At 33.0% G+C, this 17522-nt stretch overlaps 1 protein-coding gene across 1 annotated transcript in view; it reads right to left on the bottom strand.

Annotated features, from left to right (window-relative positions):
- MNAT1 (MNAT1 component of CDK activating kinase) overlaps positions 1–17522 on the bottom strand; it is a 193192-nt gene that overhangs the window by 114685 nt on the left and 60985 nt on the right. The window contains exons 4-5 of the mRNA XM_026000560.2: positions 6863–6966; positions 4434–4574 (exon numbers count right to left, since the gene is read on the bottom strand). Of these exons, the coding sequence (XP_025856345.1) occupies positions 4434–4574; positions 6863–6966 (245 nt within the window). The remainder of the gene's footprint in view (positions 1–4433; positions 4575–6862; positions 6967–17522) is intronic.

The following is a 17522-nucleotide window of genomic DNA, read 5'->3' as shown; positions in this document are numbered from 1 at the left end:
ATGTTTATCTAAGACACATTCTTCGACCAGTGAATTCAGACCAGTCTGCAATTGTTTCCCATTAGATTTCACCTGAGGCCGTTTGGAAATGATCCTTGTTCTGTTTTGCACAATGGAACAATTGTTAAGTACAACCAAAAATATGTTTATTTTCTCCTTTATGGACTTATTTTTAGAAATTAAGTCTAGCTTTTCTTAACAAAATGATAGTAAATATTTCTGTATCTTATATTGGTACTAAATCAGGGCTCCTATTTACACAAATCTGCACACATACATATTAATAACAAGTAAATTACTAATTCTTATATGTAGGCTTATTTTATCCTGTTTAACATGAAGTTCTCTTACATGTTTAAAGTGCTATGGAACTAAGGTCCAGACCTCTTCCTAAGTTTTCAGTTAAATAAGAACACAGAAATACATGCAGAAAGAAGCCAAGAAGGAAGGAGATTATATATATATATATATGTGTGTGTGTGTGTGTGTGTGTGTGTACACACAATACTTTGTATCTGTAAACAAAGTCGAAGGTTACAAACACATTTCTGTCTCCTATACCAAGGCTACATACATATATACACATATTCTTCAAATGGCCTACAGATTTTTAAAATAGTAACTACCCAGAATTTAATCCTGAAAAAACTATATTGTTAAACATTTCATAGTATGAAAGTAAAAACACAGCAGAATCTAATTTTCTTTCCAAATCTCACGACTTAAGAATATTTTTTAGGCACAAATGTAGTCAATTAACATATTTAAAGGAATTATTTTAAGGCTACAGCACAGAAGTAATTCAAATAACAAGCAACTGATTTCAAAAGAATTATCCTAGAATAAATTTGTACCCAAAAACTTGGTAACAGAAGTACTTTGAAAGAGCAATGTTACAAGGAGTAAAAATTTTTAAATGAAAGAACACAAATTTTATTTATAAAATAGGGCCTTGGGACCTTTAGTAATAATAAAGGAGAATAAATGAAACGTATTATGAAAATATACTTGACTACCTTTCATATTCTACAATAAAGCATTAGTTCTGCATTAGTAACAGTATTACTGTGAATTCCTGCAGCTATTCTAGATTTTCATTAAGAATTTTATAATAATAGGGCGCCTGGGTGGCTCAGCTGGTTGGGTGTTGAACTACTGATTTCAGCCCAGGTCATGATCTCAGGGTTGTGAGATGGAGCTCCACATCAGGCTCCGCACTTAGCAGGGAGTCTGCTTGTTCCTTTCTCTCTGTTCCTCCCCTACCATCTTCAACTTGCTTACTTTCTAAAATAAATAAATAAAACATTTTTTTTCTTTTAAAAAAGGAACTTTATAATAAACGTCAAAAAACCCCCACAATTTTATAATAAAAATGTAAAATTAAGAGATTTTAAATGGGCTGTGACCCAAAACATCTTTTAAAACCCATTACTATATTTTCATATGTAAAAGTTAACAGAAGAAAAATAAATTTCTTTGGCATTCCTTCTCAACTTATACTCTAAATGAATTAAAATGCTCTTCCAAACTGGTATTTTACTCAATAAGCCGAAGTCCTAGGGTAAAGACAAGACACTTCGAAAAGGTTGTCAGTGAATACTTGGGCCTGTTTTAATCCTGGTTTTGTTGTCACATAAAAGGTACTGAATACTAAAATGTCTTGGTAATACAGCTGAAATTTAATAAAAAATAAACATTCTAGGAATCTAAAACTAATTTTGACATTAAGACAATTTACTTCAATCTGCTTTATTCCATTTTAGCACTCAAAACTCTGAAGCCTAAAAATCTTCATAAATGTTAAATTAGAATTAAGCAGGAGCTCTAACAACAACAAAAATCTACAGAGTAAAATAAACTATGGGAACATACATGCTCTCAGAAATACATAAAATACAGATTCAGCCTTGCAAGTTATTTAATTTTTCTTAGTTTCCAGTCTATCTTGAAAAGTTCTCTAAACTACATTAATTGCCTGAAGGTATACTGTTTAATATTTAAAGAAATTTTAATAAGACTGCCTGTAATACTCATTAAAAGCTTTATAATGGCCATTTTTTAAGGATTATTTTAATTGACTTTAAGCAAGCCATCTGGCAAACAATATTTCTAATAAAAATCAGCTACTACATTTGACAACAATATTAGCCCTTAACAAAATTTAAGACATAACTGAAGAGAATTTTCAAATAGGAATATAAAAAGATTTAATAAGTCAGGACCTGTTTAAAAAATCTTTTTCCAAACTGTTAAAAAAATTTAATTTACAGTTAGGATTAAATAAATGGACTTTTTAGGCAACATTATGGTGAATGCTAAGTCATAAACATTAAGACCATAACATTAAAATCCTGTCACTTACAGTATAATGTAATGCTTTTTAAAGGTTAAAAAGTGACCATTAGCACAAAAACCAAACCAAAACAAGAGAAAAAAATTCTATTTAGTACTTGTTGTCTAAATTAGATCCAGAGAATAATTCTAAGATTTAAACTTCTATACATATTTACAAATACCAATATTATCTTTTTTATAGAATCTAACACAAGAACAAACATAGAAATACAAAGTGTTTTTTTACTTATTAAAGATTCAGAAAGATAAAAAGATATTTAATAAATTGTTTCAATTAATAAGGATTAAACATATGGTCACATTTTAACAAAAAAATTAATGATTATTTAAAAATTAAAGTAACAGAATTTTTAAAAATAAAATGAGGAAACCAGAAATTCAAAATGTACTGGTATTCTAAGACAATATGTTGTAATTAATTCTTCTAATGAATACAGTAAATTGCTAAGGATTATTTAACCATAATGTTACATGATCTAAGCCGTGAAGAAAGTATGTGCAGTAATGACTTGCAGGTGAAGAAAACAGGAAGTTGCAGGGGGTGGGGGAGGAGGTCTCACAAAAACTAATATTAACTCCAGATTATACACAATGTACAACATTGGCAGTTTCACATCTTGCTTCATGCCCCACTGAATTAAAGGGGAGCTTCATGCCAATAGCAGCTCAATGAAGCAGCAAAACTTATTACTTTGAGGACTAAAAAAACATGCAAGAGTAATTGCTATGCAAAGCAACCTAACCTCAAAATTAAATCTAAAAACTCTGTATTAGATGCAATATTTTTTAAATGTTAAAGTGTATTTTCATTTCATATCTAAGTTCTATATTTGGAATTAATTCAATTAATTGAAAAAAGGAGAAGGGTTACCAAGGAAAAGTGTATTCTTCTTTGTGCAAAATGATAGGGGATAGAATCTCTCAATAAAGTAATTTTAAATCAATATTTACTAATATGTTCTTTAAAGTTTTTAATTACTCACAAAATATACATCAACAAAAAAGGTAAAATGTACGTGTCAATTGTTAAAAACCACAACTGAAAAAAAAAAAAAACCCACAACTGACACTTAATAGTTTCAAGAAAAATTAATAGAAATCGCGAAGGAAAATACCATATTCTATTTTATATGTTGCTGTCTTCATTTTCAGAACCCAATTTACACTCCACTTACACAAAGTAGATAGGGTTTTTGATAAGCATTTTCTATCTAAGTCTCATTAACGTCCTTTCTTTCACTTTTCTTTTACTTTCTCACCTACTTCTAATTTAATTATCTTGCTTTCTCCTTTTATTCCTGGCTAGCTGACTTTTGGCCAAAAGAACAGTGGAAAAATATATACATAAACATTTACCTAATCACAAATAGAGTAAAAAACACCGTATCAAGTAGATCAAAGAATTAAAGTATGTTAACACCAAACAGAAATTAATTATATGGACAGAAAAGGAAAGGGAAGAATGCAAAAAGACTCCTGGAGAGGCCCATTTCTACTGTGATTTTATCAGTATAACCCCAGCTTATAAGTATCAAATAATATAGTATCGAATTTATGAAATACTTCATAAACCTTAGTTATTAACACTGCTATTATCTAACAATGGTGAATACTTAGGGTACCAATTATTGGAAAACAGAAAAACTTGCAAAACACTGCCATTTCTTTCAAATATGTTCTTTCTCATGGAAAAATATGAAACACAGTTCTAACAGAGTAACCAGAATCATCATAAATTTCACCATGAAGCCAAAATACTTGCAAATGAGCAGTTATAAGAAAGCCAGTATTAACCAGGAGAAAACTGCTCTGAATACAATGAGTTTTAGTAAATTTAAAAACATATAAATAACCTATTAATAGTACACTGTCTTATATCAGTTATATTGCTCTTTCATCTGAAAATAAAATGGATATTGAAAAAATTGTTTTTTTTTAATGAAGGAACAGAACTTGAATACACTAGCACTGAATATACCAGTAGAAATGCCACTTAAATGCCATTATCCAGCATAATAAATAGGAAAGATAAGCTCTGAAAACTAATGATTTTTACTGCACTTAGCATTAGTACGTACCAGTTCATCTAAAAACGCCTGCTTATTCTTCCTTTTTAGAATCTGCTGCAGTTGTTCTTCTTTTTGTATAAATAGTCTTCTTTGTTCATTTTCCTGTCTTTCTACCTCTAAAGCTTCTTCCAATTCCTCCTGTTCCCGAGTCTAAAACAGAAATATTTATATACAGCATGGAATAAATTTAGTAACTAAAATCAATCCTATACTACACTCTGACACTTTCTTTTTTGGAAGCATAAAACACACTAGTCATTTACAGTTTAACACAGCAGCAATTCTACTCTGAAGGAACTAGAGTCATTTTATTTCATGTGGACATGTTACTATTAAAGAGAATGACACCTACCACTAAACAAACACCCAAATAAGTACACTGTGCCCAGCTGGAGGAAATGTGCTTAATAATGTATTTGTAATTATTACAGATAGTTTCAAGTCATTCATTTTAGAAGATTTAACAAGAAAAACAAAACCAAAAACCCAACAAAAACAACAAAGAGACAATCTATATACAGAACTACTTATTGAAACACTCCATTGAAAAGGTTGGCTTATTAAAAAAAAAAAAACAATTTCCAGATCATTCCAGATAATGAAAAGTTATCACTATACTAAGCTTCTTTTTCCCAAGCTGAAATAAGTCTTTATGATGCTACAGTTCCAAGTAGTGTTCGTTTAAGGGAAGTTCTAAAAACCTGAAGTTCTTTTCTAACATAAGCATATAAATTTCCAGAGTCTTCTTTGTGTACTGAAAAATTCAAAATTCAAAGCTAATATGTAAACAGAATGAACCATAGTTCTACTCATTCTTCTTTTATGGAGTTCCTCAAAAATATTAAATAATCCCAAGCTCTGAAATTCATTCCAACTCTAAGTCATACTTAAAAAGCATAGTATACCTAGTCTTTGCTCTTTAATTCTTATGAATGAAAAATACAGTAAAATCTAAATGGCTTTAAGGCTCTTTTTTTTTTTAATCTGACAGAACATTGAGAAATTACAGCACCTCAAGGTAAATACAGAATGAAGGAAGACAGCATAATAGCTTTGAGCAACATGGATCTATGAATAACAGATACCTCAGAAAAATATATGCTTTATATAAAGCATTTGTTTCATGAAACAAATAAAATCCCCTTAGCAGACAACTCATGTCAGAAATGGGACTATGTCAGAAATGGGTCACTTTATATAACTAATCATGCAGAAGACTTTTTCTTTTCTTCTTTCATAGAACTTTGATGTTTTTGAACAGTTAGACTTCAACATTCAGAGACATTAAAAGCAAGCTGCTACCTCAGATTAGTAAAAAGACATCAGCCATGTAAGTTAGTCCATATTCCATGCGCCACAAGAGAATTGGGCTCTACCCAATGATACCACAGTTACTAATACATGTCAACTAGCACCATCTTTAAAAATGTGGTCCCCATGTCTGTATGTTTAAACCAATACCAAATACCCAGGTCAGTATCACTAATAGGTATAATACTCTGCACAGAGTGATAGTTAATGTCAATGAATTACTGACCAAATCACTTAGTTAAAACATATCTAGGTATTCAACAATAGAACAAAAGGAATAAAAGCAATACAAATATTCCCATTGAAATAAAGTATTTGTTTTATTTAATAACCTATCATTATAAAGTTTTCAGATAATTAGAAATTTCTGTCTTAAAATAAATAACCAGCCTGAAATTCTATTCTTTCACAGCAACTCTCAGTATTTCCTAGCTTAAAATGCTGAATGGAAATAGTACTCACTTAAAAGGAACATCCTTCCATTAGTGAGTTAAATGGGGCTAATGCAACAAGTTACCTAGGCATACCTATTTTGCATGTATCTTCTAATGTACCCAGAGAAGGCTACTGAGCAAAGAGAGTCATTTTTATGGCACATTGATACTCTAATGAGACACCTTTCTAAGGAAGCCAGGCTGGGTATGAATGAAATGAAAATGCAGTGTCAATTCCTTGAGAGCTTTATGGCAGGAAAGAAGTACATAAATGAAACACTCCTAAAACTATAAGGAGAAGTCCTAAAACTTCTAAACATAAGATGAAAACACAAGCTATGTGATCCAGATATGACTAGTATCATTTTGACCAACAATCACAAATTCTTGATAAAGCACCTCAAAAATAAGTACCTCTGCTTTTCTCCAAAACTAGAAAGGCAATATTAAATAATTGACAGTGTGTGTGTGTGTGTGTGTGTGTGTGTGTATAGAATATACTTTAATAATGCCATCAAAGTTGTTTTAGCTACAGTGTGCCTCCTACCTACATGCCTACATACATGTATTTCTGGCCTGGATTTCAGCTAAACTCTTTGTAAATTTAACATGTTTTAAAAGAAGATAGCTTTTCAAGGATCATATGGAAACACTCATTTCTAACGAAAAAGAAGAAAATACTTAGCAACCAACCAGCTTTAACTTATTTTTCTGAATGACATCTTTGTTTTCTTTTTGGTACATCTCCATTTTCTTTTTGGTGTTGTCCAAATCCACATTGTTGGTCAAGTTGAAAACTGCATCAAATAGGAAACAATGACAGGAAATAGCAAATAAAAAAGAATTCATCACAGTCAATTAATGAATTAGAAAAACACATTTAATTAAGTAATTAAATAAATTAAGTAATTCATCAGATTATCATTATTTACAGCTCTATTTATGTCCTTTTACCCACTACTCATTTTAGAGGCTAATTCTAGTTCAGCAACTATGTTTTCAAAAGCAAGTGAACCTTAAGACCACACATAATATCTAAATCTCTGAATCACCATAGAAAACCTAAGATATGTGCTTGCCATAATATTAGATTTGATTTTTACAGTCCCCAGTGTAACTTTAAAATATAAAAAAGATTTAAATTTTTTAAGTCAAAAGAGTATGTCTGGGATCCACTATACTGGTCAGAATCAACACTGAAAAGAATCTGTGCTCCATAAACAGAAAAAGTATCCAAAAGAATAAAAAATATTCTATATTTGTATAATTTACAGCAAACAAAAACAAGGTTTTTTTTAAAGATTTTATTTATTTGAGAGAGAGAGAGCATGAGCAAGGGGAGAGGGGGAAAGGGAGAGACAGAGAGAGAGAGAGAGGGAGAAAGAAAGAGAAAGAGAGAGAGAGAGAGAGAGAGAGAAGCAGACTACCCACTGAGCAGGGAGCCCAACACAGGGCTGGATCCGAGAATCCTGGGATCACAACTTGAGCTGAAGGCATAAGCTTAACTGAGTCACTGACGTATGTTCAAAAAAGTGACAAATTTCAATGAGTTAGAATTTTTTATAATTTTTAATTAATTTTTAAATAATTTTATAATTTTATATAATTCCAACTCAAAATAATGCCTTACTCCCTTTTAAGTTTACATATAGAGATCAGTCACTACGATACTCTGAATAACAACCAAAAATACCTCTTTTGGTATATACAAATTCATATTATAAAGTACCAATCCACAACCCCACCCCTTACAGTATTTGCACCAGCCTGCAAAAGAAAAATCTGTATCATTAAGACTCTCCTATTCCATAACTCAATTCAGACATCCTTTGGGTTCCTTTGTAATCTTTCTCCATTCATTATTAGCCATTCTATCCCTTCTCCAATTACTTATCTTTACTTCCTGCTTGTTCTATAAACAGGTTTGAGCTACCCTAAATAATTATGCTAAAAGCCATGTTTTAACAGATTCCTTCCTCATCTCACTCCTTCCTTTAACAACCAACTCCAATAGGTCCTAGCCTTTCTTCTTTACTTGTTCTCTGTTCTTTTTCTTCTTACTTGAATATATAGTTGACACACAATGTTGTATCAGCTTCAGGTTTACAACACAGTGATTCAACAACTATAGGTTATGTTATGCTCACCACAACTGAAGTTACCATGGGTCACAATACAACCTGATTACACACCACTGACTATATTCCCTATGCTGTACTTATTTCCCTACGGTTTATTCATTCCATAACTCAAAGCCTGTTATCTCCTACTCCCCTTCACCCACGTTGCACATCCCCTCACCATCTCCCTACTGGCAATGATCAGTTTGTTCTCCATATTTATAGGTCTGTTTGACTTTGTGTTTGTCTATTCATTTGTTTGTTTTTTTACATTTCACATATAAGTGAAAGCATATGGTATTCTCCTAAGGCAAGGGAAACAAAAGCCAAAATATACTATTAGTATTCCATCATAAAACAAAAAGCCTTTTGCACAGTAAAGAAAACCATCAACAAAACAAAAGGAAACCTGCTGAACAGAAAAGATATCTGCAATGATACATCTGATAAGGGGTTAATAAATAAAATATATAAAAAACTGATACAACAACGCCAAAAAAATACATAAATAATCCAATTAAAAAGTAGAGGACCTGAATAAACAGGTTTTCCAAGGAAGACATACAAATGGCCAACAGATATGCGAAATAATGCTCTCAACATCATTCATCTCAGGAAAATGCAAATCAAAACCACATTTTGTGAGATATCACTTATACCTGTCACAATGGCTAAACTCAAAAAAGAAATAACAAGTGTTGGCAAAGATGCAGAGAAAAAGGAACCCTACTATACTGTTGGTGGGAATGTAAATTAATGTAGTAACTATGGAAGACAATATGAAGGTTCTTCAAAAAAGTAGAGGTATAAATACCATATGATCCAGTTAATTCCATTACTAGGTATTGCCCAAAGAAAAACACTAATTCAAAAAGATACATGCACCCCTATGTTTACTGCAGCATCATTTACAATAGCTAAAATGTGGAAGCAATTCACATGTCCATTAATAAAGGAATGGATAGGGAAGATGTGGTATGTACATATAATGGAATATTAGCCATAAAAAAAAAGATGAGACCTTGACATTTGCAACAACATGGATGGACCTGGAAGGTGTTGCACTAAGTGAAATAAATCAGAGAGAGAAAGTCAAACAGTTCCGAGACATTTGGATTATAAAGGCTTATAAAAATTGAAAAGTGACATTGGAAGCCCAACATAGGGTTACCTATTTTGTTGAGTAAGGCATCAAACATACTCTAAAGACCAATCTGATCCATTATTTCATTTTTATCTCCTCAAAAGGCCAATAGATTTTAGAACATCAACTTATCATAACCACTGTTAAAAACCCAAGCTCATATATAGGTATGCAGAAAACACAAAAGCAATCATCAATTCTATTACATGCAATATTAAAGCTCTGGGAGAAATGAGAAAAACTGAGAAACAACAGGCCTCTAGCTATTTCTCCAACTTTTTTACCACAAAGTAGAAAAGAAAATAGGGGAATAGAAAAGAAAACCGGGGAATCTGGCTAGGACGCAATGTAAAGCATTCCCCATAAATCACACTCTAGCCCCAACACAAAACAAAGAAGGAGGCTCAAAACCAGCAACTGCTCTTAGAAAGTCAACTGTGATCCATTTGTTAATAGAGTGTGATTCTGCGGTCTTTGCCAATCACTCATAATTTACTCCTTGTATTGAGCCACCAAATCCAATAATCTTTTACAACCTCTACCATCCTCAATATCTATGCCTACTTAATAATATTGATCACTTATTTATCCTTAGGCACTTCCCTCTTTTAACTAAGTTAATACATTTTCCTGATCTCTCTCTACTACTCCAGCAACTCTTTCCTATTTCTACCTTCTGGCTCTTCTTAGTCTCTAAGTAATCTGTATGATTATGGCTTTTGCTCTCTTTCCTCCCTCTATATTCTTTCAGCAATCTCATCACTTCCCATAGTTTCAACCAAATAAATGCCAAGAAAAGCTGACACTATCTCAAAGTGCATTTCAGAAAAGCAAACACATAATTATCTCCAAATTTGTTCCTCCTTGTAAAACCTGTATCTGTTAAAAAAAAAAAAAAAAAAAAAAAAAAAACCTGTATCTGTTATGATTATCATGCTAAAACACCAAGATTTAACACATGATTCATCTGATCCACTCTCCTTTGCATTCTACAAGCACTAGTAGCCAAATCCTATAGATTCTACCACCAAAACTCTCCTTAAATATGCCCTTATTCTCAAAGTGCCCTGACAATACATCAAGCTGAAACGTATTTCTCCCTGGATAATTTATAATAATCCCTGACTTAATTTCCTATCTGCAGAATCTTTGCATCTGACTCTATACTCTAACCCAATCAATAATATACAATGCTGAAGCACATTTCTAATCACCTTGCACCTCTACCACCCTATAGTTCTTTCATCCCTTCTGCCTTTCCCCTTTTTACTAGGGAAAATACACACACACACACACACACACACACACACACACTTTTAGAATTCAGAACCCTGGGATCCCTGGGTGGCGCAACGGTTTGGCGCCTGCCTTTGGCCCAGGGCGCGATCCTGGAGACCCGGGATCGAATCCCACATCGGGCTCCCGGTGCATGGAGCCTGCTTCTCCCTCTGCCTATGTCTCTGCCCTCTCTCTCTCTCTCTCTGTGACTATCATAAATAAATAAAAATTTAAAAAAAAAAATTTTAGAATTCAGAACCCTTTACAATCTGGCTATACCATTTTTCTCTCTCCTAAATAAAGACCTCTCTTGAAAGTAGACAGTCTGCGTTTCCCAAATGCCCCCGACATTTCCTATTCCAGTTCCTCTGATCACACCATTCTGCCTAGAATACCTTATCACCATTCCTACTACTGAAACTATACCCAATCTTTATTTTTTTAAAGATTTTATTTATTTATTTATTTGTTTGTTTATTTATTTATTTATAGAGACACAGAGAAAGAGAGAGGCAGAGACACAGGCAGAGGGAGAAGCAGGCTCCATGCAGAGAGCCCGACATGGGACTCGATCCAGGGTCTCCAGGATCACGCCTGGGGCTGCAGGCGGCGCTAAACCACTGCGCGCCACTGGGGCTGCTCTATACCCAATCTTTAAATGTTTATCCAAATACTGCCTTTTCAATGACATTTCCCTGACTTCCCTAACTAGAAATAACTTCCTTTTCTTACAAATGTTAAAAACATTATTTACAGCTCATAAAGAAATCTTTCTACTTCATTTAATCTGTATACACATACACAGCACTCTTTACTCACACTTCATCTTGCACTCAAAGATCATATTTTATATAATCTTTGTATCATCCAAACATAAAGGAAAGGAGAAAAAAATTCAATGATTATTCAGTTCCCACCACCATGGTGCTGTGAGCATACAAAGATTTTCCTATTTTCAAAGACTAAAGAGCTCTCATTAGGGAGATCAACCCTAAACACATAAACTGAAGTAATAATATAGGACACTACATGATCAAGTGACAAAAGGGAAGAACTAAAAGTATCCTTGCTTTATGCATCAAATATTATATAGCACTGTACTGGTTGCTGAATTAAGTATTTATTAAGAAAATAAACTGTCCTTCCTTTTAATGGAATCAGCTACCAATTAATCCTACTAAAACAAAGTTCTGATTATGTCATTGAGTCATGAGTTACTCAGTTCACTCACTGCTTCTGCATTCACACTGTCTTGAAAAAGGAAAATCCAATCTTACCTCCCATTGCTTTTCCCTCTCTACTCTGTGAATTTTGCAGATTCCTCAGTACTTCTTCAAGAACCAATGGAAAGAAATATTAAGCAATTCCAACCAGAGAGGCTCTGCTTCATTTGTCTGCTTGAAGTGATCTCCTCAAAACTTTGCTTGAAGAATACACTCTACACTGTGTATCAAGTATCTACGAAGTACATACGACAGGCACTATGTCCAGCATTTGACCTAATTACATCACTTAAAACTCCCAATAACCTTTTGAGATAGGTACTTCTGTTAGTCATACTTTACAGATAAGATTTCAAGACATTAAATAACTACATCCAAGTTATACAGCCTGTAAATGTTGTAACCAGGATTTTAACATAAACTACCTGACTCCAAAACCTGAACTTTTATCTACAACACTAGTTGTACTGTTTCTCTCAATGTCTGGAGAACACTGATAACACAGTTCAGCTCTTCCTCTGCACCTGTACAGGCTCTGTACTTTCCTACCTCCATACTTATGATGATACTGCACCCAGAGATCCATATATTAGTACCAACATGAACCTAGAACAACTGTGGTTATCCATATCTGACTCACTCTTCTATACCCAATTTAATCACCAGCTCTTCTTTATAATTCACTTTGCAAGTACAATCTTTCTATCCCTGAATGTCCACAATGTATTGCTTAATATCAAACTGGTGCCACTTATCTAGTTTCTACCCTGTAAAATTATTTTCAATGTACATATCTATTTGACCTAATAGAGTGTTCCTTGAGGGCAGATTCTAGGTGTGATTCATCTTTATCACCCCCAGAACTTCAATAAAAGACTTCCAAAACATACCCATTAAAATGACCAAAATCCAATACACTTGACAACACCAAATGCTGACATTGATACGGAGGAACAGGAATTCTCATTCACTGCAGCAGGAACGCAAAATGACTGAACACTTTGAAAGACAGTTTGTTTCTTACAAAATGAAACATATTCTTACCATTTTATCCAACAATCACACTTCTTGGTATTAATCCAAAGGAACTGAAAACGATGTCCACACAAAAACCTGTACACAAATGTTCATAGCAGCTCTCTTCTTAAATGCCAAAGCACAGAAGCAACCAAGATGTCCTTCAATAGGTTAATGGATAAATTGTGGTACATCCAGACAATGAACTATTATTCAGCATTAAATTGAAACGAGCAATCAAATCATGAAAAGACATGGAGGAATCTTAAATATTAGTACTAAGTCAAAGAAGCCAATTTGAGAAGGTTATATACCATATGGTTCCAACCACATGACAGTCTAAAAAAAGTAAAGACAGAAAAAGATCAATGGTTGCCAGACGTTAGGGGAGGAAGAAGTGACAAATAAGCAGAGCACAGAGGAATTTTAGGGCCATGAAACTATTCTGTATAATACCATAGTTGTAGATATATGTCATTACATATTTCTCCAAACCCATAAAATATACAACATAAAGAATAAACTCTCAAACTATAGTCTTTGGGCAATAATGATATGTCAATGTGGGTTTATCAATTATAACAAATTTATCACTTTGTTGGGGTGATGTTGGTAGCAGGGAAGTCTGTGCATTTGTGGGGCAGGTGATATATGGGAACTCTGTATTTTCCACTTAATTTTGCTATGACTCTAAAACTGCTCTAAAAATAGTCTATTTAAAAAAAAAAAAAGAATTTCCCATCTGGTAAGAGATCAAGAAATACTTGTTGAATTAGCATAAGAGGAAAAATAAATAAACCAATGTTAGCCCTTATAATTATCTCTATAATTACAGATTTAGTTAAAATGATCTTTATAATTACAGAATGGCAAAGCAAGAAGATATAAAGTACAGGAAAAAAATTATCTTGGTTTCTTTTGGTTATAAATCTGAGAAGTAAAGGTAATCAAATTGATATTCTATATTGAATTCTAATAGAATATGTAGAGCAGCTTAAAAAAAAACAAAGTTTATCAGAAAGGTAGACAGTGTAGTATTGATTTAAATTTTCTATTAAGTAGAATCCAGAAATAGGTAAAGTTGAATTATAAGTGAAATTTATCTGTATACAACTTCTTTTATGCTTATTAAAAACTTTATGATCAATTCCAATAAAATTAAAGTAACCAATTTATTTCATTTTTTCATTTAGAAAGCCAAGGTAATAGCAACGTAATAGATATAAATTTATAATCATAAAAAATACAAATTGCTTCCTTTAAAAAGAATAAAAGTTTTTTTAAAAAGTAAAGTACTATTTTAAAAACTTTTCAGATTAAGTCTCACTCATGCCATAATGAATCAGGTTGATATAACAGTCTCAAAGAAAAAAAGAGTACAAGACAATTTTCTATAACAGTCATTTGCCCCTTTATCTGGTTGCTGGCTTAGCTCAGATGTTGACCTGCCTTTAGTCAAGTATTAAAAGGCAACAAAAAACCTATTGTATTTTCTGAAAGATTTAATGTTATTTAAAGTACAATTTTGAAGTCTTTTTGACATCCAAAATTTATAATTAAAGCCCTTAGGACTTTCTCACCCTTTCAAAATAAGCATACCCTGAACCAAAAGAATAATCTATTTATTATAAAACTAAGAACAAACCTTTGAGATAGTCCCTGGGGCCAAAAGGAACAAGAATTTTTATGTTTAGATTGTCATAACCACAGAAAGGAGCCTATTGTTAATGCTATAAGAAAGTTCATCTTCATGTGTACCCCTTCTATTGTAATTTTATGCCATTATTCAAAATTACAGTATTTTAAAGCTTTTATTTTTGTGATGTTGAAAGGATTCAAAATGAAATTTATTTAACCAAATGACCAACTCCCAATTTCTAAATCCTCAAACATAGACTCCTTAGCCACCCTACTAACTCTATTCCTCTCACTCTAGGGTTAAGCATCTTCAATAGCACCCTTTGACCTTCATTACTGAGTTTAATCTTCTTTAAGGTCCTTCAAAATATGGCCCCAATCTGCTTCTTTTTCTGTCATCTCCTACTATTTCCCCAGTTAGCACCTCACATTCTAGACTCAGACTAGTAACTACTCTGAGACTAGTACGAACTTTCATGGACTCTCAGAGTCAGAAAACTCTATGTTCAAAATTTGGCTTCATTATTTACTAGCAATGTAATCCTGAGTACAACATTTAAGTGCTCTTTACCTACTCTCTGTATGCAAAATAGGGATAAAAGTGTTTATCTCAGAGTTGTAAAAATTATACGAAAATGTGAGCACTGGCAAGTAGCAGGTGCCCATTAAATTAACATTTTATACTTTTGATTAACGCAGAGATAGCCAATACAGATATCACAGGCATTGAAAGGATGAATAAAACACACAAAATAGCTACTGAAACAAGATTTTAAAAGGAAGTTTTATTTATATCATAACAATTAAAACAATGACATACAACTAAGTGGTGGAGCCATACACTAACAAAACGTAAAAGAGCTAAAACTAGTCTTTCCCTCATTGCTTCACTCTCCACCTAACAAAACAATAAAAAATACTAATACTACCTGTTCTCCAGCTTTTATTTTCTTAATACCATACGACTGCTACTGCTTAAGGTCATGAATTTTCACTCATCCCTGCCTGCTCTTTCTACTTCATCTCCTGTATCAAATTAGTCCTTGAATATTCTGTCTAAACATCCCTTTATCTATTCCACCCTCCTACTACCTACTCTAAGTTCTCGTTATTTCTCGTCCAAATTGTTGTAATGGCCCCTTAAAAATGTTTCACAGACTCTAGGATCTCCTGTCAATATTTCACATCATTATCACACTACCTTGCTGGCTCACTATTGACCACAGAATAAAATCTTACCCTGATAGTCTAGCATGCAAAGCTCTCATTAACCCAGGTTTAGTCTCTTTCTTACGCCTCATTTCTAGTCATTCTCCATGTTCTACTTCCTATAACATTATTATTTGCTCATTCTCCAACATACTCAATACCCTATATCTCTGTAATTTTGTCTTTTGCTAGAAATGTTCTTCCATCCTCTTCCCACCTGGTAAACTCCTATTCTATTTTTTAAGGTCAAATTCAAATATGACCTCTTCTCTGATCAAACTATACTTCTATTCCTCAATGTTGGAATAATTGTTTTGTTATCTGTATTCTCATAATACTATACAAACAAATGCCTATACTACTTTCACATTATATTATAGTTACTAGTTTACAAAATTATTTCCTTCTTTAGAGTCTGAACCTACTGAAGGCAAAGATCATATATGCCCAGCAAGTAAAGTGCACATATAACAGTTAGTATTTGCTAAACTGAGCTGAAGTTCAGAAAACAAACCCTAAGTCCAAGAGGCTAGGCCCCAAACTTCATCAATATTTTCTAATACAATCAGAACTGTTCTATGTTCAACATGATCAAAATTAGTAGCTGATTACTTACGTCTGTTAAGGGAGGGAAACACACATACATACTCCTTAAATACTTTAACTTAAAGCATATACATTAAGTGTACAGTCATTCTCTAACTTAATGACATACAATGAATGTCTAGCCTTTAATTAGTTTCTTTAATTGCTTCTTTCTTGTATAAACCCATACTTGCCATCTATATTGTTCAGTTTCCATTTTCTAAAATGGAATAAGAACTTGAGAAGCAGAATCCTTCAGAAGGTATGCACTTTTTTCCTAACCATATAAACTACTTAATAAAATTACATAATTACAAAAACAAGTACAAAAGAAGGCTTTTTTTTTTACCAATGCCAACAACTCTCAGCATATAAGTGAACTGGTGGGGATCCCTGGGTGGCTCAGTGGTTTAATGTCTGCCTTCGGCCCATGGCATGATCCTGGAGTCCTGGGATCGAGTCCCACGTCAGGCTTCTGCATGGAACCTGCTTCTTCCTCTGCCTGTGTCTCTACCTGCCTCTCTCTCTCTCTCTCTCTATCTCTATCTCTAAGGAATAAATAAATAAAAATATTTTAAATAAATAAATGGTAAGATAAGTACAGAGATATACTTGAGAACATCTTCTAACTAACAAGGTTCATCAGGTATTCATTATGCTTCAATCAGCAAATTTTATGGAAGGTACATTTTAGGTACATTTGGCTTCAATCAGCAAATTTTATGGAAGGTACATTTTAGGTACATTTTAACTCCGTTACCGCAAGGGGTCAAATAAGTGGAGGTAGGTAAGAATGCTTCAACATAACTGCAACTGAAGATAGTCCCTCATGAATATACATGATAGCAGAATCACTTTCAACTTAAATGCTCTGAGCCACAGTTTTCTTATCTGGTAAAAATGAAAGGACTATATACGGTACAGCTGTAATATTCAGACTTACTCTTACTGGTCAATCCTGGCTCCTGCTTCTGAACATAATATGGTCTTACCTATGGTCCCCCAACTGTTCTTATCTTCAAACTAATTCATCTTGTAGAAAAAATATACATTTTTAAAAATAATGGGTGAACCAGAACCTTATTTTAGAATCAAGATCCCTACCTCCCTTACCCACCTTCTTTGTCCATTGTTTTTTT

Source organism: Vulpes vulpes, chromosome 6, assembly GCF_048418805.1.
Source record: "Vulpes vulpes isolate BD-2025 chromosome 6, VulVul3, whole genome shotgun sequence".
NCBI classification, from domain to species: domain Eukaryota; kingdom Metazoa; phylum Chordata; class Mammalia; order Carnivora; family Canidae; genus Vulpes; species Vulpes vulpes.
This window is presented reverse-complemented; position numbering and strand designations above follow the sequence as displayed.